The sequence below is a fragment of the Anabrus simplex genome, chromosome 1, assembly GCF_040414725.1.
Source record: "Anabrus simplex isolate iqAnaSimp1 chromosome 1, ASM4041472v1, whole genome shotgun sequence".
NCBI lineage: Eukaryota > Metazoa > Arthropoda > Insecta > Orthoptera > Tettigoniidae > Anabrus > Anabrus simplex.
Window position 1 is genome coordinate 1,224,697,753 of NC_090265.1, and position 23,954 is coordinate 1,224,721,706.

Genomic DNA, 23,954 nt, shown 5'->3' on the forward strand with positions numbered 1-23,954 from the left:
TCGCACTCCTCCGGGGTAATGATTAATGAATGACAGATTAAATGGTATTCGAGAGTGTTGCTGGAATGAAATATGACAGGAAAAACCGGAGTATCCGGAGAAAAACCTGTCCCGCCTCCGCTTTGTCCAGCACAAATCTCACATGGAGTGACCGGGATTTGAACCACGGAACCCTGCGGTGAGAGGCCGGTGCACAGCCGCTTGAGCCGCGGAGGCTCCATTACCTTCTGAAATAAGGTTATCCAATTACTTCCTTTACTAGGTCCTTGCCTAGATAAAGTCGACTGCCGCTTTTCTCTTAATTCCCTTCTAGACGGTATTTCATGGAGTTGTATCTTTTCTGGCTGCGAACCACCTAGCCGAGATAGGCAAAATAGTACACAACAGTTGAATATTTCGTGGAAAGATTCTGAAGTTTCAGTTCTACAAAAATATACCCAGCACAAACGGAAAGAAACAAGTACCTACACCTTTTTAAATATCTATAAGCTCAGCATGATTAAGTCATTTCACAGTTCTATACAAAATATCTCTTGTACGAACGGAAGTGACCAGACACGTTTACTCATTGTACGAAATAACTCAGGTTTTCACATACATTCATGCACCAATAACACAGTGCTACACCCACACTGAAAGCGAAGATTGTGTGCCTACTGCTGCACTCTTACGGCGACTTGGAGAAATATTAGTAGACGCGCCTTCCCGTGTTAAACTCGTTGCTTACGGAGCGTAAGCAACGGTTAAACTAGCGGCATAGAGAGGACCGAGACGGCGGTGAACTGGACGCATGATCACAATCTCAACGCTAGATGTCTCTTACCTGAGATTTAATTTGTTGGAGTTATTAGTGAGGTAGGAAATGTAACTGATCGACTAGGCCTATATCTTTATTAAATTAATGACAGTAGGTAAATATGGTGAATTGACGAGTCCTAACTTGTACATCAGACATCGCCAAGTTCGTAGAAGGTGCTTGTTTTTATAATTGTGTTCACTGCAGATCCAGTTCTGAGAGAGAAATGATGACTCCCTATTTCCAGACAAGGTTGGAAGCAAGGATCTCTCTGTTCACCTGGTCATTTTCTAAGGTCTGAAGTTTGGATTTCCAACAATATTTCAGTATACGCACAACAATTAAAATACTGGTAATGCGTTCAATGCGGGCGATGAGAAGTGTACTAAAAAGGAAACAAATGCCCTGTTCCAGAGCTACAGTATAAGAATTAACCATATGCAGTTAAATTTTTTCTGCCTCGCCGAAAATAAACATGGAACGCTCCAAACCGAATGCAGTACGCTGACCATTCAACCAAGGAGCCAGACAATAAAGGGGTTTCAAACAAAATCTTTAGATCACAGGTTTTTCAATCATAAATTAGGCATGCTGTAACCAGAGAGTAACAAGCACTGTACCATTAATAATCTTATAATTTGACACTTCTTTGCGGTAACTAGATTAAAAATACCTGATATTTAAAGTCATAAAATCTAATTTGTCACTTAAGTGTATCATTTACTATTGATTCTTCCCTCGTTACATTTTGTGAAACATGGTTTGCATCTAATGCAACAAGTACATACGAGTCGACTCTTACGTACTTCCCATTTTGAGCACTCTGGTGAATTACATTTTAAATAGGAAATGAAACCACCGACTGAGACAAACTAAGTTACATGCAAACTAAAATATACGGTAACGTGACATTTCTGAAGGCATACACGAAGAGTGAAACGTCTACACTTGAAGACACAGAGAAGACGATAAAATAAAGAGTTTCTAGATTTTCATTTTCGGACCATTTTCCAAATTTCCATTTTTTTCGACAGTTGGGCGTTACTTATGGATATAAAAATATTTTTCAAAAAGCCTAAACAAGTGACAGTGTTGAACAGAAGCGGAAGTTCAAGGAGAGATTGTTAACGATGTGTTTCTGAAAGATGACAGAAAGGGCATGGACAAGTTCTTAACACGGGAAAATATGTGTGAAACTCTTAAGTACGAATTATTGCTAAATCCATGGGCTCCACAACTAACGAACGATTTTCAAGATGATTTGCAAGATGGAAACACCAGCGCTTCAGACACCAGTGGTACAGATCTCTGCACATGGTTATGAGAGTATTTAGGGGATGTAGTAAGGATGTAAAGGAGAGAGCATATTTGTCTCTGGTGAGACCTCAACGTGACTATGGTTCCAGTGTATGGGACCCTTACCAGGATTACTTGATTCAAGAACTGGAAAAAAACCAAAGAAAAGCAGCTCGATTTGTTATGGGCGATTTCCGACAAAAGAGTAGCGTTACAAAAACCTTGCAAAATTTGGGCTGGGAAGACCTGGGAGAAACGAGACGAGCTGCTCGACTAAGTGGTATGTTCCGAGATGTCAGTGGAGAGATGGCGTGGGAGGACATCAGTAGACGAATAAGTTTGGATGGCGTCTTTAAAAGTAGGAAAGATCACAACATGAAGATAAAGTTGGAATTCAAGAGGACAAATTGGGGCAAATATTCGTTTATAGGAAGGGGAGTTAGGGATTGGAATAACTTACCAAGGGAGATGTTCAATAAATTTCCAATTTCTTTGCAATCATTTAAGAAAAGGCTAGGAAAACAACAGATAGGGAATCTGCCACCTGGGCGACTGCCCTAAATGCAGATCAGTAGTGATTGATTGATTGATTGATTGATTGATTGATTGATTGATTGATTGATTGATTGATTGATTGAACGATTATTCTACTTGGCTACGCTATTCTCGCGAGCTGAAGGGCGTCTTATGTCGAACATGTGTTCTGTTTAAGGCGAGAGTTAAAAGAGGTCTTCGAGGGCCATTCATTACAAAACCTTCCACAAAATGCACGGACTTCAATACCAGCACCAACGATCATATAAAATGAAATTGGCACAAAGAATCACCAGAAAAGGCAATTCACGGTGGTGGATAAAATCAACAGTAGCCTCGACCATCAAACTGAACAAAATAGAAAGGAACTGGAACCAATTTGGTCAACTATTATTTTCTGCAGTACTCATGATATCTGACTTCCAGGGCAAACATCTGACAACAGAATTTTGCATAATTTATTGGAAGTCCGCCTTGAAGCGGGGGATATACTATAAGAACATCTATCAAATTCTGTAAGAAAGCCAAGTACACTTCTCATCGAATGCAAAATTAAATGGTAGCGTTTTGTGAACAGGAATTACGACATATACTATTATGGAAGCAAATTCATGCAATACCTTCTCTGTTATTGTTGACGAGACAGCTAACATTGTAGTGGAGACATCTAGTGGCAATTCAAGAATGAATGGATGTGAAGTGAATTTAGGTTAAGTTCAGGCTAACTGCCCAATGCTCTGTAACGGTCCCATTAAATGTATTGATAAGTCTAATCTGAGCGGGTGGGATCCCACACACACTATCTTATTCCCATTTAGGTTTGTAAAGGGATCACAGGGGTAGGGTTGGATGGGAGAATAAGGGACCACTTTCAGATGCTTATCATATTTCGCCAAGACCAAGGAATTAAACACACAACACTGCTACTGTCCATGAATGACTTGGATGAATGGAGACAGGCGAGTGCCTAGTTCCAGGTTAAGAAACCTAAATATTTTCTTCTTGCTTCTCTAGCAAATAATATTTAATATGAGCTACACGGACATAAGACACATAATCTCAAAAATATGCACCAGATTGTGAATAATATAATTTCTCTCAATTGTAAATCGTTGTAAAATATTGAATAGTCAAAGAAAAAAGTTTTATCTTGACTTTTCTTATGTAGTTGAGAGGTCCTTGTCAAAAAACTTCCTGTTTTCTCTTCTCAACTTATTGTTACCTAATGGTACTTAATGTACCTATATGGCGCAAGTATGTGAAAATTGAAGCACAATTTGCTACCGCCGGCATAAGCGCAGAGCTGACCCTATTCAATTATATTATTGGCTCGCTCGAACCACATGTTGCGGAACTGGTACGGTAAGTGGTTTTCTAACCAAACCGCTTTCAAGTACACCATTCACAGATCTGAAACCACCCGTAATCGCAGAATTTGAAGAATCTGAAGAATGGAACTTGAATTAGGGGACAAAAACACAGCCAGTCGTTACGTGAGATGCGTGCCCTCGCTGGAACACAACTCAAAGATGATTTTTGCATACTACTTTTATGCAAAGACTCCCAATTCATTTAGGTTCCATCTTAACGTCATCTGGTGATACTTTAGATAATCTGGCTGCCATGGCTGACCGGATAATAGAATATTCCAATACTGAACAAAATATATTTGTGTTACAATCCCAGCAGTTAGTACTTCAATATCCTGCACACCAGCCAGACCGAATCTCTCGCCTGCAAGCACAAATTGAGCAATTAACGCAAACATGGACAGACAGAATAAACCTCGCCCTCGATCGAACCCCGTCACCATATCGCGGAGCATACCATCAAGGCACGATATGATGGTATCACTTCACATATCGTGAAAGCACATAGTGACGTGGGCCAAGTAAATTCTCGCCGTGTGGGTATTTGTAACAGACCGCTCTTCTGGTACATGATTCTTGATTGACACAGAAGCAGATGTGTCTGTTTTACCTACCACTACACACGACAGAATGCAGACTTGTAAGTGCAAGCTTTATGTTGCTAATGGAATACCAATTAAAACCAACGGTGAACGTTTGATGCCACTTAATCTGAATCTAAGACGTCTGTTTTGCTGATCATTCATCATTGCTGATGTTTAACACGCTATAATTAGTGCTAATTTCCTCAACAACTGTGGGTTGATTTATCGATCTCATACAAACGTCTTATCGATAGTTCCACGAGTATGTCAACACTTGTAGTGCCAATTAAGCGTCTAATTTCAGAGAGTATCCATTTACTTGATCCTCAGAATAAGTATACAGGCCTATTGGGAAATTATCCATATATGTTTCATGACAATCCAAATTATTGTGAATCGGATATTAAGTTTCTTTCCTTCATACCCTCATATAACCCTCCCACGCCTCGCTGCCAAGCAGCGTCACCGGGCGAGGACTATTGGGTCGGTGGGTGAAGAGTGGGTCTCGGCCCTTAAGTAGCCACGGCTGGTCCGTGGTCCAACAGCTCTTGACTCCAACCGGCCAACCGAGCAGAGGAGGGGTGGTCACGGCTCTACCGTGGCTCTACGCCTCTGCATTCGGGAGATGGGACAGGGCTGGACCTCACGGCTGGCCCCAACCGTCGGCTGCCCTGAGAATGGTTTTCCGTGGTTTTCTATTCTCCTGCACTAAGGCGAATGCGGGGACAGTTCCTAGTATAGGCTACGGCCGCCAACCCCATCACCTTCTCGGTGCATCTCCTTCCCCGTAAAAAATCTCCCGGCCTGAGAGACGGCGTTACCGTCTAAGAGGCCCGCCTCCCCCTTCAGGGGAGGAATGAAAACGTTTTAGTAGTAGTAGTAGCAGTGGCGAGGACTATTGCAGAGTTTCACTCTGAATTCTCTGTATGGACTTACTGATACACTGATCGCGTTTCCGAGAACAAAACTAGACCATATTGATGACGTATTCTACAGCGGTTATTGGTTTTAAGTCCCATTAACTACTTATCGACGCCGAGGTGACGGAACTTTGACCCACAGCCGCTATTTTACGAGCCAGTAAATCTACCGACACGAGGCTGACGTATTTGTACCTTCACATGCTGTATTCTCTCCGTCCTTCTGTTATGGAAACATTAGGCAAGGGACTTTGCCACTCAACTATTAGATTCCAGCTTTGGAAAAAAAAAAAAAAAAAAAAAAAAAAAACGAAAGTTGTTTCCAACATCTACATAATATACATGTTAATAGTGGACACAGGATAGTGTTATGACGTCTGGCAAACCAAGGCCTGTCAATTAAATATAGATTTCCTGAACTTTTAAAGCAAAATAAGGAATTTTACCCCTGTGTTGTTTTAGAAATTTATATTTCCCTGTCCGCAACAACGTGTACAGCGGAGAAAGGTTTCAGCACGATTCGCAGGGTAAAACCATTGTCGTCACCTGCTGTAGCCAATCCCGTCCACTGACCGCACACCGACTGCAGCGCTTTCCTTTTCATATGGGCGACATGTCAGCCAAATTTTGACGACAAGTTCCCGCTTGCAATTATCATGATGTCGATATGGCTTTCCTCATCAAAGTACCTGTCCTTGGAATAATTGGTTCAGTTTCCTGTAGGAGCTCAATGAAAGAATTTTCAGACATTCTGAAGAACTGCAAAAAATTATGCGGTTGATAGCAAAGTTCGTGATATAAAGAATGAAACTGCCCAAACTGTAGCCGGACTTCTACAATAAGATGTAACGAAATTCTCCGCACTTTTCTCCTTTCCTGCGTCGTCGCATGAGCAGAAATAGTACAGCATCCTCTTCAGAATTCATACTGTGAATGCCCGAAGTTCCACTTGCATACGCGGTGTAGTTGGCCGGACCACATTTTGACGCTGGCCTATTGACAAAATATGATCATACTGAACTACAGAAGTGGTCGGGTCAGCGACATGAAAGTGTAGTTTTGCAGTCGACAACGACGACAAGAAAACGCTCATGTGTAAGGGCCCATACATACAGCATCAGTTGTCAAAGACACAATTTTCTGTAAGTCAAACCCCATTTTAATACAAGTTTTTGCTTCACTTCGTTCATTATATACTCTGTTGTAGTTCGTAGGCTCAGGAATTTAACTAATTCCTCCCTCATCACATTTCCACAAGGGAATCGGACAAAAACAGCTAACGTTGCTTGTAAACATCTTCACTCATTCTTATTATTATATCCTTGATAGTATTTCTGCTGGGTGGCATTTCTTTAATTCTGTATTTGTTGTTTGTTACGAACGTCTTCAAATAATGTGTCGGACGTCGATAGGAAAGCCTCTTTTAAGAACACACTGTGAGAAAGCGGTTTCACATGCTGTAGGCTGTACTATGCAGTGAGACAGATGGAAACTAGCCGCATGGATGTTATTCCTTGACCTGAAGGATGATGCAAAGGAACTAGTTTGTTTTGTTTATTGTTCGATTATTGTGAAATGAACTCTCTTCTTGCTTCATTTGGCATGGAACAAACATTTGAATGATTCGTCTCGCAATGGCGCTTTACATGAAATGTGTGGGATACAACTCTTTCCAAACACAGGCAACACAAAGCTCTATTGTTTTTACTGCTCCGAATTCCCTTGTCCACTGTTCTTGAAACATCCGGCCACTACCTTTGTTAAGTTTTATGTTGTTTTTTTTCTTCCGCCACCGAAAACATGCTTGTGAGGTCCGTATACAAAACAATCAGAAAACGAAATTCAATAAACAGTTACATACTAGGAATAATTACGCGTTAACACACACAAGTGACTGTCGTGGGTGAGCAGAGGGCTCGCTGGCAGTGTTGCCAACTCAGCGGATTTCCCGCCAAATCTGGCGGATTTTAAAATGCAACAGCGGATACATTTTCCATTTAGCGGACAGCGGATTTTTTTGACGGATTTTGGAATTTCTTTTAGCGGTTTTCAGCGGTAACAATATCACATTTCATCACCAGGAGAAAAATAATAATATAGAACTTAGTATGGCATAATAGTCTACTTATTCTTGTTGTATTGAACTTATGCTGCATACTGCCACTCGTTTTCTAAACCAGATCTAGCCCACAGCCTCAGTCAGTATTTGATACAATCGTTACTGTACCCTTGATGAGCCGGGTAGTGTCGTGTTTGATAACATCAGGTTCTATTTGGTACGTTAATACGTCGAAAGAAAAGGTTAAAAAGTAGTCATATATTTCGTAAAAAGTGGTTGAATAATTAAACTTTTAAAAACTAGTTGGTTGAGCTTCCCAGTGATCTCAAATATTGGCAGTGCAATATAAATGCGAAATTGTTTGACATTAATTCTTTCCGCACTTATCAAAAACAATGAAAACAGTAATGAAAGTGAAAATAACTTTCGAAATAGATTTGAAAATTTCCGTATGGTCTTTGCTGCTGTGAACTGGGAGCATATTCTTTGAAAAAGAATAGTACCATGTGGTTTCATATGAAACCACAGGACCTCAACTCAGTACATCTGCTTCAGAGCAATAGTGCGCAGAGGAGAAAATGATGAACTTCTGTTCTGAACCTGGTGAGTGTTGCCTTAATCTCCTTTATTAAAACAGCTGGAATATTCTATTTTGCTTCAGTTCGAAATTTAGCGGAATTTAGCGGATTTTCAACTAAAATTTAGCGGAGAAAATCGCTGGCCGCATCTGACACTCTTTATCGTACTTCACTTCCGGCCTATCAGTGTTACTGTAGTGTTGCTATATTGCATGTCTGAATGAAACAAGAATTCCGATTTTCGATAGTAATTTCTTACTCACGAAACTCTACGACTATACGATGCACGAGATTTGTACAGTCTATAGTACAAGACGTATATAAAAACGTTATTATGTTCATGTGGCGTGCCACGGACATCGTGTTCGCGTGTCACCTAGTGATACCTAGGTTCGCCATACCTGGTCTAGACTCTAGAACTCTAGTTTTCTTCTGAAATGTGAATATTTCTTGTAGTAATGAAATTCATTATTGATAGTATGTACTGTACTCTATGTTGCGAATTTGTAAAATTGTTCCTGTTAAATGATAAGAAATTGTGTATGCACCACAAAAACTACATTTTCCTCGAATATACGTCATGACGTAGGCCTATATATCGGGTGAATAATAGTTGTTGATATGTTTTCAAGGACATTGTATGTAGGCGCACTTGTTCATTAAGGAAAGAAACAATAACATGCTATCCCAAGCAGAATATTGCATAACTTACGTAAGCGGTACAGCAGTGTTTCTTTTGTATACTAGATTATTTCCTTCCTGGAATGTGAAGGTCATTTATGCAACTCTGATCGCTATGAAAATGTGTCTCTGCTAATTTGTGTCCGACTCGTTGGCTGAATGGTCAGTGTACTAGCCTTCGGTTCAGAGGGTCCCGGGTTCGATTCCCGGCCGGGTCGGGGATTGTAACCTTCATTGGTTAATTCCAATGGCCCGGGGGCTGGGTGTCTGTGCTGTTCCCAACATCCCTGCAACTCACACACCACACATAACACGCAGTTACCTACACATGGCAGATTCCGCCCACCCTCATCGGAGGGTCTGCCTTACAAGGGCTGCACTCGGCTAGAAATAGCTACAAGAAATTACAATTAAAACCTTTAATTGTTGAGCGCTATTCTTTTCTCCATTAAATTTAATAGTACTGTACCGTATCCAGGGGTAAATGCCTTCTAGGACGATGCCTCCATTTCTGTATGAACATCCGACTAACTCAGGGTTGGGCAGAAAATTGGTTGGTTGCCGACTGGGTCAGGATAAAAGTCGAAGTTCTACTCAAAAATATAAGTAAATGACAGGATAAAGGAGGTATAACACGAATGAGAAACAATCATATGGGGTAAGATGGATTTATTTATAAATATCCCCAAATCATTCTACTTGAAAGTTAAATAAATTAAAGCAAAATATCAAAATGGCATCATAAAATTCAAAATAAAAGAAAACTGGACATTACAACATCAATTATATAAGAAACAAAATGGAAATAAAGTATCAAGCACAACATGAATACTTGTATACGTTCAAACTGATCATCTTATTAGTCCATGGTTCAAAAGATATGTGATCATACGTGTACGCATACACTGATATGTAGTTAATTCAATTCAATTCGCTTCGCATGGAATTACACACTTACGCATCACAACGATACGGTTATGAAGTTAATTAATTAGAGAGTCGCCAAACTACTACTGTTAAAGAAAGTTACAATAAAAGAAAAGTTACGATGAAAAGAAAAACTAAGACGCTATGGGACCTTATATGAGTTATGCAAAACACTAGGGGCATTTCCTACGCTATATGTACAACAAATCAAACAAGCAACACTAAACACTTCTATTTACATTGGATAATGAGAAAAGGTCTTACGTGCTACACAGATTCTACGTGAATCGCGGTTCACCACAAAGGATCTAGACAGAACTAGATTGACCATCAATAAAATTTAGCACTCGGGCTGTTCCCCATTAAAACAACGAGACAAGGTATTCAAACAACATATAACAATATACAACATCATCCTGAAAGGGAAAAACATATAAATAGCCATCAATATCTTGTAGAAAGCAATGGGCAACATTGCCTCCTGCTGCTGCATTTGAGCTCTCAACAGCGTGGTCATCCGTCATATATTTCCGGGTAGACTGCGAGCTGAAAGGAATTTTGAACTCAATACTGTGCTAAAGTTTGGATTCTGTCTCCCAAGACTGTCACAAGGAAATAACATCTCACTCGCACGGTCAAATAAAAACACAGCCAACTTATCAGCTTGCAATGAGATAACGTCTGTCACCGTCTTTACGGAAAGTCACGTGTAATCCTTCCTTCCTAGCATGCTTTTACCATTTAACACACATCAGACTCATTAGTCTGGAATTAATTCCGTCAATTCTGATATCAATATACACTTTTAAGGCAATTATCAGGTACATCTCCACTGCACAATATTCTCTCGCAGATCAGGCATACAATTGGCCTACACTATAATTCAGCATACACTCTTATATCTCATATCACTTATGAATCACATTGGCCTTCTACACTATGAGACCCGGTTCATTTCCCGTGCAAGTCATTGGCTAAACAGTTTCCAACTTAGTTTTAAAGATCCTATTCTTACAACGCTGTTATGCAGCTACTTCGGACAGCTCCTGTAATATATGCGTCATGCAATTAGCTATATCTATGTCTCTAAATAACCGAAATAAAATGACAAAGTAAGTATTTAACTCCGAATTTAGATGAATTTGTCAATCTAATTCCCCTAGCACATATTCATAAAGAAAAATCGGAATATCCTACACTAAATTAAGCATGCATGAATAAACAACAACTAATCCTAACAAATCCCTCATTATCTCAACTATCTAGTCGTAAATCAGAATGAAGATGAAAAGTACATGCATTATTCTCATATCCTTATTTACAACGCCATTAAATTGAATCAAACACTTGCCGTCAGGCTTACTTTAATAAAAATCTTATCTAAACTGCCCTAGTGTCTTATCATAATTCATATAACATGCCATAATAAATACATGCGTCTTAGCCTGGCAACTCTCGGGATACATGGTAGCAGTTTACATCCCTGCTGTGTGAAGAAATTACACCATGACGATCACAGTTTCAACACGTGGAGATGCACTTCCTTCTTCCATATGCGAAGCCATCTTCTTCCTGAAAAGTTATTTATACTGGAACACAAAACCTTGGGATGAAAATCTCTTCACCGCTCAATGCAATACGTGCCGATCAACCCTTATTGACCAAATCAGCCAAACACACTGACACCTCAATAATTACAACACCAATTTAAATGGTATACACAGTTTGATAGCGGCACGCGGTACGCTACGATAGTTCCTCACGAACACGACCGACACGAATGTGTGATACATAACTCGTGTCTCCTGCACTTGTTACACTGCGGCTAATGATCACCGTCTATGTTGAAATTACACTGTGCAATAATCTAATTTGCAGTTTCCTCTGGAACAATTATATCTTCCAGCTACACGACTGAAACACTTGCTTGAAATAATATACTATTACTGATATAACACTCCTGCACTGTCTAAGCAATCCGATCAAAATACACTTCCACACTCTCCAAACAATCCTAACAGAGTCACGTCTACACTCTCCAAGTTATTTTAACAGAGTGTCGTCTACAGTCACCAAGTTATTCCAACAGAGTGACGCTCTTCCGAGCTTGGGTTATTGAGGAAGCTTCGGTAACGCCGTTGCAATTCTGGGGTTCCCGGTTGTCTAAACCAACCACCAATCAGAAAGCTTGCTATGTCTGGTGACAATATAAATTACAATACATTTGTGAAACACAGCTCAAATAAACGCAAATCTTTTCCTCTAATTATAATATCATATTTCTGAATTTATATCACTTCTAGATCTGTGGAAAACCAACGAATGACAGAAATTAACATGAGCTACTGTACACGTTTGCCAGCCTGGAACTGAGACTTGGCGCGATGTCGACTCCATGGTTGCCGATTCCTTACATTCTTATTGGCTGAAAATAATGCTTATTCAGCATTTAGTACATGTGCCGAATCTTGCCCACGTTTGGTTACACCAACCTATTCTCACGGTCAGAAGGAAGTGTTAAGCAACGTCCAGCGACATGATATCTCCATAGACATCCGGTCTCAGCTATCTGGGATTCAATACTTTACCATTTATGACTGTAACTTGTATGAATAAAATTTATATATATTTTGTCAAATAATACTCTAAATATTTCATATGGGCCGGCAGGATACGGCTCAGTACGTACTTACATTGAAGAAAACAATGACATCAAATTAACAGAATTTATGTTTTACCTGACGTTGGAGACGAAGTCAGTCATGGTGGAGTTTCAAGGGCGGAGTTCCAGCTCCACTGCAGGGCAAAAGTGTCGGCTTTAACATTTTTTTGATGTTTGAATGAAGATAAGAGAAATTGTCCGCCTCTATGGTGTTGTGCTTAGTGTGATTAGCTACCAACCCCGGAGGCCGGGGATCGATTACCGGCTCTGCCACGAAATTTGAAAAGTGGTACGAGGGATGGAACGGGGCCCACTCAGCCTCTGGAGGTCAACTGAGTAGAGGGGGTTCGATTCCCACCTCAGCCATCATCGAAGTGGTTTTCCCGTGGTTTCTCACTTCTCCTCCAGGCAAATGCCGGAGTTGTACCGAACTTAAGGCCACGGCCGCTTCCTTCCCTCTTCCTTGTCTATCCCTTCCATCTTGCCCATGTCCCCACAAGGCTCCTGTTCAGCATAGCAGGTGAGACCGCCTGGGCGAGGTACTGGTCCTTTTTCCCAGTTGTATCCCACGACCCAAAGTCTCACGCTCCAGGACACTGTCCTCGAGGCAGTAGAGGTGGGATCCCTCGCTGAGTCCGAGGGAAAATCCAACTCTGGAGGGTAAACGGATTAAGAAAGAAAGAAAGAAAGAAAAGAAAAGAAAAGAAAAGAAAGAAAGAAAGAAAGAAAGAAAGAAAGAAAGAAAGAAAGAAAGAAAGTGAAATACAAATGAAATGGAGTATGGCTTTTAGTGCCGGAAGTATCCGAGGACATGTTCGGCTCGCCAGGTGCAGGTCTTTTGATTTGTCTGCCGTAGGCGACCTGCGCGTCATGATGGGGATGAAATGATGAAGACGACACATACATCCAGCCCCCGTGCCCACGAAATTAACCAATGATGGTTAAAATTCCCGACCCTGCCGGGAATCGAATCCGCGACACCGGTGACCAAACGCCAGTACGTTAACCATTTACCTATGGAGCCGGGCGGTGAAATACAAATTCAGTGCTTCTAAGATCCATAGGATCTTTCGGGAGTTTACTACATAGTGTCCCCTTCAAATTTGACCATCTTTGGAATATTTACGACGAGCCAACCTTAAAAAATTTTTATTGTACACCGGGAGCTGTATTCATCATTTGCAAAGCTGTGTGTGGGCACCAAACCAGTTTGTTTTTCATTCAGAAGGGCGATGTATTGATCCGTCTTCGACTGAGTGCGGGGTAGATCACGTGACAAGCCTGTGTTTCCAGCGTGCCTCGTGCGGACGACCTGTGCTGCGAGCAAACTTCAAGAACAGTCGTAGCCAATTATAAGAGACCCCGTGAACCAATGATCGTCTTTAAAAAGTACACGCCTCCCGAGCCAAGACTATAAAATATCATGTTCGAAGTAAATCGCTCTCTACTCTGATCTGCTCTACTCTGATCTACGCTATTCTGGTCTACTTTGCTATCGCTACTTTTCAAGTAACCACGTGAAAGGAGAACTCTGCCATGCAAGCAGACATCCGCTCTGCTAAAATTAGTGAAAGTTTATTGGCAACTCTTATAGAGGGAATCTCAACATAGGAGATCCAAGTTAAGTTTATTTCTCCACGAGAATATTTAGTGATCAAGCGTGTGTGAACATATTTTAATATTCATCGTCTTAGTTACAGCCTACACTTCTGGAACGTGACGGGATTCATCCCAGTGATTCGCTGTGTACATCAAGATGGATTATTCCTCTACAATGTGCATCTTAATTTCATCGTGGGACGTCTACTGCGTGTCTCCATGACCTTCTAAGTATGTGAGGCGCATCTGGACAGAGAAGGTGACTGACCGGGGAAATGCCGGAATGACTGACTGCAACCTGGGGTCGAACCTCATCTAAAGCTTGAGTACCATTTAAATGTTTATTTTCTTTCTCATCTTTGTAAAACTAGAGGATCTTTCTTCTCTAAATCGTAGCTCTATTAGTTCTAGTTGTAGATAGAAGTATTTCATTTCCTATTTCTTGAGGTGTCATGGTAGTCGAGTTACATGTGTGTGACTGAAATTTGAAACCTATTAGATTAGATATGTAGTCTGTCTTTGAGTGAGTTCCCATACATAGGAGTTAGACAGATCTAAAAGTCACTGACCACGCGATAAACTTCATTTATTTGCCTGTGATATTGGAATTAATCTGGATTGGAGGTACGTGTAAATTTGTGAGATAGGATCGAACCTAGTGTCATTTTGAGATCACTTGTATTCTTTAGGATCGAGTCATCTAATTTCACGACATTTCATGAGGATTGACAGATATAATAATCACTTGAATAATAATAAAAAGATCGGGTTAAAAATGGAATTAAACGGTATTGAGCTTTAAATGACCTTAGAGTCCTTATGTGTGAGATTTAATGTGCTCAGTTCATGATGCGCCTGGAATATGGCTGTCCTGCGGGATGTTAATTGAGTAATTTATTAATTGGTGAATTTATTATTGGTGAATGACTTGTTGTTGTGTCTTTGGGAGCATAACGGGGTTTATCATAAGTGGAGCACATGTTGCATATATACAGTATGTACCTATTCTATTCGTACGTGCTGTTTGCTTTAGTACTTCAACGCACTGCCAGAAAATAATAAACTGAAAAGGATTTTATTCACTGAACATACATTTCACAAAGCCTTTAGAAAACATATATATACTGTATCTGTCTGCAATCATGTTAACCAAACATACAGCTTCTAATAAAGAAAAGCGCGCCTAAAATCTTGTATCATTCCTATTCGTACAAGCAAACTGAACACTTGAATATAAACAAAAAATAAAGGGTTCCTGGAACATGTTAGCATCTAGTGGAATGTCCCCAAACTTTTTTAATTGCCTGACATCGTCGCTGCATAGAATACACTAATTTCTTGCACATGTCGTGGCAGATTTTCTGTCATTTCTGAAGAATCACACTTTTAAGTTCCTCCTTCGTACGCATACGTTGCCTACGGAGATTCCTCTTCAACGTAGCCCAAAAATGTTCGATGAGATTTTAATCCGGAGACTTGGAAGGTGTTCTAAGCAGTTTAGGAATGTTCCAGATCAACCATGTCTTTTTAATATCAGCAGTGTGTTTTGGGTCATTATTATACCGGTATATATAAACTCTGCTTCGCGTTTGATCACGGGATTGCATTATAGCCCATCTTGTTTATTATTCCGTCGATGAAATGTATGTTACGCACACCTCTGCTGACATACAGCCCCAAAACATTACATACCCACCACCGTATTTTACAGTTGGGAGTGTATTCGCCACATCATTGTCCGTACCAATTTGTCTCCATATTCTGTGGATGCTATCTGAGCCACGAAAGGTTTATTTTTGTCTCATCAGACCAGATAACATAATTCCAGAATTCTTTATCCTTATTTATATGCTCCTTAGCAAATGTCAGTATAAGCCGTCTGTTTTTTATACTTACATATGGCCTTTTCCGAGGGATTCTTCCATAGTACCCATGCCGATACAGGATCCGACGGATGGTGGAGTTGCTGATCTTCTTTCCAGTTCGTTCCTCCATGAGTTGCCTCAATACTGGTGCACTTAATTTGGAATCTGACTTTATAAGCCGAACAACACGCCGTTCTTTCCTTTCAGTTAAACACTTTCTGTCGGGTTTCCTTGGTGTGTTCTTACTAGTGCCTTTGTATTTAAATGTATCAACCACATATTGCACCGTAGAATGTGTTCTGTTGACCAGTTGTTCAATCTTCCGTAATGAAAGTCCTTTAAGTGACAGTTTAAGTATAGTGTTCTTGAGCTTCGTACTTAAATCTGCACTTCTACCGATGTCCACCACAGATACACTAGGAAGGAGACTATAGCACTTCAGTCGTATGCTGTCACTGAGACTTTTTCGTGCATCGTAACCAAACGGTGGGCATCATCTTGTCCATGTGTACGAATACAACTGTGACCCGTTTGTCGATGCAGGCACATTAATATCAAATCTTCTTGCCTGTATGTAAATGAGTGTGGTTTTCACTAACGAAATGTCTTTGAAAAACCATGTTTTTACCCGTAATGTACGTTTTATTTCACTTTTTCAATCGTGAATGTGAATATAAGAGACTTGATAAGAAATTGAAGCCTGTACGAATAACAGAGACACATACTGTATTTCACGAATTGGGAGTAGGCCTAATAATAATGCGATTGAGGCTCACGAACGCGACATTTGCGATTTGTAATCCATGTGATGGTGATGATTATGGAATCTTATTGGAATCTTCAAATAAATTTCAGAAATTTAGATGAATCTCCATCATTGTTTGAGGAATATTTCAATCCAAGTGATACCACGAATTTCGATCACTAGTCACTATTGAAGAAAGAGTAGTTTTCCATGTACGAATTCATCCTCCGAAACTATTGATGTGACCATGCTAAAATAATGAATAAATTTATAAGGTGCAGGATCCCGTGTAAATAGTGTATATAAAAAGTACGTGTTACCTTGTGTGAATGTGGTGTGTGTATGTTATAATTATGAATATTTTCCGTGTTTTTCGGTTGTTTAATGTGATTTGAACTGGTCGTGCATTTATGGCAACGGCACAGATTGTGTTCAACGTTGTTTGCCACCATGATGTCTTGTTTAGTGCACCTTAAGGAAAAATTTGATAAGATTAGTGTTGAGTAAGACTAGACTAGGATTTAATTTGCAATTTCTAAAGATTTAGGTGAAAGATCGTCTCGTTATTTTTCCCGCAAAGGCAAGCGATTTGTAAATTAATATTCAATAAACTCACACGTGGATGAGAAAATTTTCAATACATTTATATTCAGATTCCAATATTTTCAAATGGACTTCATACTTAAATGTTATGCGAATATAGAAATCACATGTTTCGCCAATGGCATCATCAACGTGAATTTAGGTGATAATGAATAATAATAATAATAATAATAATAATAATAATAATAATAATAATAATAATAATAATAATAATAATAATAATTAATTGGAAGGATAATTAATTGGGAAAATGTGAATTATAATTGCTATGAGAATTATTTACTGAGATACACGAATTGGTAAGCACGATCGTGTGATGATAAAGTAAAAATGCTATACAGATAAGGTTAGAGAATAATAATAATAATAATAATAATAAATTAATTATAAAATTTTGGAATTAATTTTGATTTTCACTAAAGCTTCTACTGGTGTTATTGATGAATGTTATACAATTTAAATACTGAAATTCATCAAATTCAATATTGACCACGTGTTGAGATTACTATAAATTCATGGAACCTTAAGTAAATTTTCTGTGGAATAATAAGCGAGATAGCTGCCTGCTAATTTTGTGCAAGTCTTTATTGAAGTCTCTGGACTCTTTCAGTTAAATATTTTAATTTTTAAAGGCAGTAAAGGCCCAATTTTTTGTTAATTTTCATTCCAGAACAGTAATGCTGGAGGAAGAGAAGTACATTTGGTTATAAAGCGCTACTGGAGGATGAGACATTATGAAAGTTTGCTGTAAGAAATCCAGCAAGGATATTTTTGTGTTTTGAATGATTGTGTTAATAAATGTAAGAGTGTTATTTTTTAAAATTTATTTATTTTTGCTTGGTCGTCACCCCTTTTCCCTTAAATGCCTCTAATAAAACGGAAAGCCAGGAACGGACGGTCCACCTCGGGATCTTGGGCTTAGCTTGGCAATAATGCGGGCAATAGAAACTTGATTATCTGGACCTATTTAATTTTTTATGGTATTTGTTCGCGGCGTCGGGGCCCCTACTTGCACCATGTGATATGAACCTGCGTGTAATTGGAATGGAGGAAGTGTAGAGTGTTGAATGTGAGGAAAGGAATGTTAAGGATGACACAAACACCCAGTCTTCAGGCCAGGGATACTAATCATTTACAATTAAAAACCCCTGACCCAGCCGGGAATCGAACCCGGAGCCGCCGGGTGACAGGCGAACGCGTTGCACCCTACACAGCGGGGCCGGACTATCCGGACCTCTATCCGGATCCTCAATGCGGACGTGAAGAGTGATCGGGCTGTTACTGTGTCCGGCTATTGGCTGAATGGTCAGCGTACTGGCCTTCAGTTCGGACTGCCCCGGATTCGATTTTCGGCCGGGTCGAAGATGTTAACTCCATAATATAGTTAATTTCTTCGATTTGGGGACTGGGTGTTTGTGCTTGTCTCAATACATATCTTCATCTACACACAACACATCACACTACGAACTACCACTCGGAGGAATGGCGTCAAGAAAGACATTCGGGCGTAAAATTGAGCTGGTTCCAAACAAAGCGCCTACTCCAGATAACTAGGAAGGGGCCCAAAAAAAAGAAGAAGATTCGAGTTCTTATTGTACACACTTCTTCAGTTATATGCGTGATTTATTTATGCATTTATTTATTACCGAGCAAATTGGCCGTGCGCTTAGGGGCGCGCAGCTGTGAGCTTGCACCCGGGAAGTATTGGGTTCGAGCCCCACTGTCGGCAGGCCTGAAGATGGTTTTGCGTGGTTTCCCATTTTCACACCAGGCAAATGATGGGGCTGTATCTTAATTAAGGGCACGGCCGCTTCCTTCCCACTCCTAGCCCCATCCTATCCCACCGTCGCCATAAGACCTATCTGTGTCGGTGCGACGTAAAGCAACTTGTAAAAAAATAATGTATTTATTTATATATTTATTTAGGGTGTATGACTGTATTGTCGGGCGTGTCTGAAGCTCGCCTGGCTCAGGATTTTTCATTTGACGTTCATGGGTGACCTGCGCGTCTGGGTGTGAGATTATATGATGAGGTGAGGAGTGGATGAAATCTGGTGTGGGGACATAGACTACTTCTGCCGATTAATACCAAGGATTCTGATCAAGGCTGAACATAGCCTATCCATACGACGGACGAATCACCATCAACAGTTTCATTTGACTTCACTCTATATGAAAACTGCGAAAAGGTTTGGAATTGAATCCACATTTTTGGCTTTCAGTGTAGTGATTGGAACCGGCTAACTTCGGTGTCAGACCATATAGAGTTGACACTTTAACTATCATAGCCCTTGGGGTGGCCTATGTGGACGATAATCGTACGGAAAGTATTTCAGTTTCAACCTTATTCTTAACGTTCATCTCAGTAGACCCTCAGGCGCAGTAGTGTTTTGATGGTGCTTCACCTATGAAGTGTGACCAAGATCGAAAGCAAGAAGACAATGTAGCCTACCAACCAATTACCATATTGTGACTGTTGACAGCTATATGTAACAAGTTATATTAAACTTCTTGTAAATACTATATTATACTACTAATCCTAGTAAACTACATGATATTTAAAAACTTAATAAAATACTTCTTACCTTTCTTATTTTCCAATATTTCATTGTAGTTGTCCACTACGAGGGCCATTAAGCTCGTCATTTTCGAGCTGCTTAGATCTGGAAATAGAAGAATATTATAAATTACGTCTTGTAGAAACAGGCCAACACGGTATGTGGATCTGTGGGTGTTCTCTTGCTGATGCAAGTAGATCAGGATAGCACAGAAAATGCCATTCATTCCTGTCGAGTCCCATGTATTCACGTCCGCGCCATGACCCTTGGTCAACTCTTCAGCGGCTAAGTAATGCAAGGGCGGAAAAGCGAGTTCCCAGTCCTTTAAAATGGGGAGTCATCACGGAAGGAGAGCATCTGTTCTACAGGTTTGGTGGGGCTATCGTAGGGCTGATTCCAAGGGAGGTGTATTTCGGTTCCCCGCGCATTTGGCGGCCAACGAGTCAAGTCTAACGTGACGTCACTGAGAAGATACAGGAAGGTTTGAACTCGCCATTCGCTTTGAAGTCCTGGTTGTGTTGAGTTTGTGGATTGTAAATAGTGAGGTCTGTGTTCTAAAACCTAACTTACCGGTGTAAACACTTCGTTTCTCATTTAACAGGCGATTAGTTTCTTTAGTGTTCTAAGTATTTACGTAAAATGACTAAAAACAGAACTAAATGTGCCATTGCGCTGTGTAATAACATTGATTACAAAACTCAGGACATAGTTTGCCATCAATTCCCAAAGAATGAGGCACTCCAAAATACATGGGTAGCTCGGTGTAAGCGAATGGACAAGACAAATATTAATAATGCAAGAATATATTCAGAACATTTTCTTCCGGATGATTATGAACGAGACTTGAGAAAAGAACTACCGGGTCTCCCAATACGGAAGATGTTGAAATCAGACGCTGTTCTGCCCCGGAAAATACTGAACTGGCATGGAGATTAAACTGATGACCGTGCAGTCACATTAACACTCCTTAATCTCGGCTTTTATTTTGCATTTTTAAATTTAAAATTACAATTCAAACTTGAAATGCTTGATATTAATAGTAACATGCTCAGAAACCAACAATACTTTTATTTTCTGTTTAGGTTATAACGGAGCGAGAGTACCGCAGTGACACGAGATCAGTTGGGGAAAAGGCCAAAACAGCATTAGACTCCTTATCTCCGAAAACACTGAAACTAGACCAGGCAACCAACACAGAATCCGCACATCATCCAGCTATATTAATAAAAGTTCAGGAAATATTGGAGCTAAAGAAAGAATTTGTGATTCTGTGGAAGAAAAATACTCTCCTGGAGCAAAAAAATTGCTGTTTTGAGGAAAGTTAAATCTAAGAAACATGTGATATCTGCCAAGAGACCTATGCCTTACGTCAGGGCCTTTCAGGGTTCATACACAAGTGCATTGCGCTGTGCACGGTGCAAAAGAAGACTTCATTTGGTTGACCAGAGTGCAGACCTTCATTCCTCGATTTGGAGCAATAGCGCTGTCTCTCTCTTTCCCCACGCCTGTCTCGCACGCTCTACCCGACTCTTTCTTCCTCACTTGCTCCGTAGCGCTCCAAATCCGAGCCGAGTTGAGCCGAGCTTAGCCGAGTAGCCCAGAGACGAAGCGTTGATCCGACCCTAGCCGAGTGGGACCGGTGCACTGTGCAAGGAACTCTGCGCCTCAGTTTGCACGCGTGAGATTTTGGTCGTTTGGGAGGCCCTGCCTTACGTGAAACTATATGTAAAGAAGCAACGGTTATTTTGTTCCAGTGTTTTACACCAGGTCAAAAGCGATGTTTGCTGAAAATGAAAAAAATGTGTCAGATGGGGCCTTGTATAATTGAGAGGCAGTGACAATGAACGACTTACTGCACTTTACCGTACGATGCTGTGGAACCTGACTGTAAACCTATTGTTCCGATCATGCACTTGACTCATCTGAACAAAGGACTTGGTCAAATATGAGGAAGCATTATACTTTAAAATTCTCAGCAGTAAGCAAGCAGCTGAGTTTCAAACACTCTGCGGATTTGTAGTAAGATGTTACCTGACAGTCTTTGCGAATATTGAAGACGAATCGCACACAGGCATTCTGAATACGCTGGAGTTTGTTATTATGTTTCTCTGAGATATCGCTGTAAATTACAGCGCCGTAATCTAAAGTAGGAAATACCATATTTGGATCAACATCTTTGTCACCGAAAAGGGAAGATACGGCAAGTTTCCTCGAAACTGATGCAATATACCAGGCACTTTCTTGACTAAATGCTTGGTATGGAAGGTCCAGGACAGAGCGTTATCCATTAGAATACCTAAATTCTCAACATATTCCTGATACTTGACTACAGAACCGTTTACAATTACTGAAGGAATGTCCCTGTTGAAAAGATTTGATAAACTTCTTCGATATCCTAGAAAAATAGCTAAGGTCTTGTTTTCATTTAATAGTAAATTATGACTTAGTGTATATTGATGTAGTCTTTCTATATCTAGATTTATTTTACTAATACTTTCGTCAACACAATTCACAGGAAAGTGGTAATAGATCTGTAAATCATCGGCGTACATATGTCTGGTGTGGCGTAAAACTCTAGGCAGATCGTTTATATACAGTGAAAATAAAAGGAGACCCTACACGGAACCCTGAGGGACGCCAGAATATACACTAGGCCATTTAGAGAAATTTTGTTTGTCAAATACTACACGCTGAGTCCTCCATTTTAAGAACGCTTCAAACCAAGAGAGAGCTGATAGAGATATGCCCATTGTATGTAATTTAGTCAGAAGGAGGTTATGATGAAGTCTATCAAATGCCTTGCTTAAATCGAATAGTACCAGAAGTGTTAGTTACTTTCTGTCCATTACAAACTTGATATCATCGGTGACTTGGACAAGTGCCATCGTAGTGCTATGGCCTATTCGAAAACCAGACTGAAACGTGTTAAGAATAGAATGAGTATTTGAGTACGAAGTGAGTTGTTGGTAAACACTCCTTTCTAATCCTTTACCTAATAATGACAAAATACTGATTGGTCTGAAATCATTTTAGAGAAGAAGGAACTTTAGGAACAGATCGGATATTGGCAATTTTCCATACATCTGGAAAGACTCCTGACTGTAAACAGAAATTATATAGGTGAGCTATGACCGGAGTGATTATATCCAAACAGTTCATTAGGAGGGAAAGTGAGATACCATCTGGTCCGACAGCCTTGGTATTCATGCTCTTAAATACTTTGACTACATCCTCTGGGTAAATGTACGAAAAGTAAAGAGATCATGTTGAGGTTCATTTGTGTTCATGTAACTATGAATCAGTTCGGATATTCTGTGATAATTGTTCATTGGTGAAATATTTAAGAAATAATCGTTTTGTAATTCTGTAGGTATGAATGAGGAAGTACGTTGTGAATTTATCTTAGCAATACCTCGTGTGAGAGAGAGAGATTGTTGGTTATGTAAGGTTAAAAGTATCTTAGGGAGGTTGGGATTTGGTAATTATTAATAGGAGACAGTTTTATAGTTGCGAGTGAAATGGCAGAAGAAAGAGGGGCGAAGTCCACTAGGAGGTCGGATATAGGAGACGGGCGGTTAGCGGCGCACGTGGAAACCGAGGTCACAGCACTTGAAGACAGCCCTACTGAACAACGCCCAGGGGACAACAACGGGATATAAAAAAGAAGACGAGAGACAATGGCTAAGAGCAAAGAGAAATAAGTCACAGACTGATAAGGGGGGGGGGGGGAAGAGAATGGTAAAACGCCTAAAACTCCTGAAGAGAGTACATTAGATGTAGAAAAAGCTAGGATCACAAGGAGTAAGACTTCAAACCTGTCAGAGAGTAATAAAAACAAAGTAGGAAATGGGGACGATGTAAGTAGGAAGAAATAACTAGAATGGAGTATAGGATTTGTCAATATAGAAGGGGTCTTAAGTAAATTGGGTAATGAGGTCGTGACAGAGATGGTTGAAATGTTTGATATATTCGCATTTTTAGAAACTTGGCTACCAGAAGGGAGAGTTATAGTCTGGAAGGGATTCGTGGTTAGTAATATAATGAAGAGGAAGGGATCAGAGGTAGAAAACCTGCAGGAATATCACTCTTAATAACGTAAGAAATTAATTACCAAATAGAAGAAATACCGAATGATATGGAAGACGTCATATGGATAAGGCGTAGACAGGAAGAGAGA

The 23,954-nt window shown here is 40.1% G+C and overlaps 1 protein-coding gene across 1 annotated transcript in view; it reads right to left on the minus strand.

Moving 5' to 3' along the window:
• bond (james bond) overlaps window positions 1-23,954 on the minus strand; it is a 192,183-nt gene that overhangs the window by 70,344 nt on the left and 97,885 nt on the right. Inside the window, exon 2 of the mRNA XM_067151935.2 lies at window positions 19,805-19,882. Within this exon, the coding sequence (XP_067008036.1) occupies window positions 19,805-19,865 (61 nt within the window). The 5' untranslated portion in view covers window positions 19,866-19,882. The remainder of the gene's footprint in view (window positions 1-19,804; window positions 19,883-23,954) is intronic.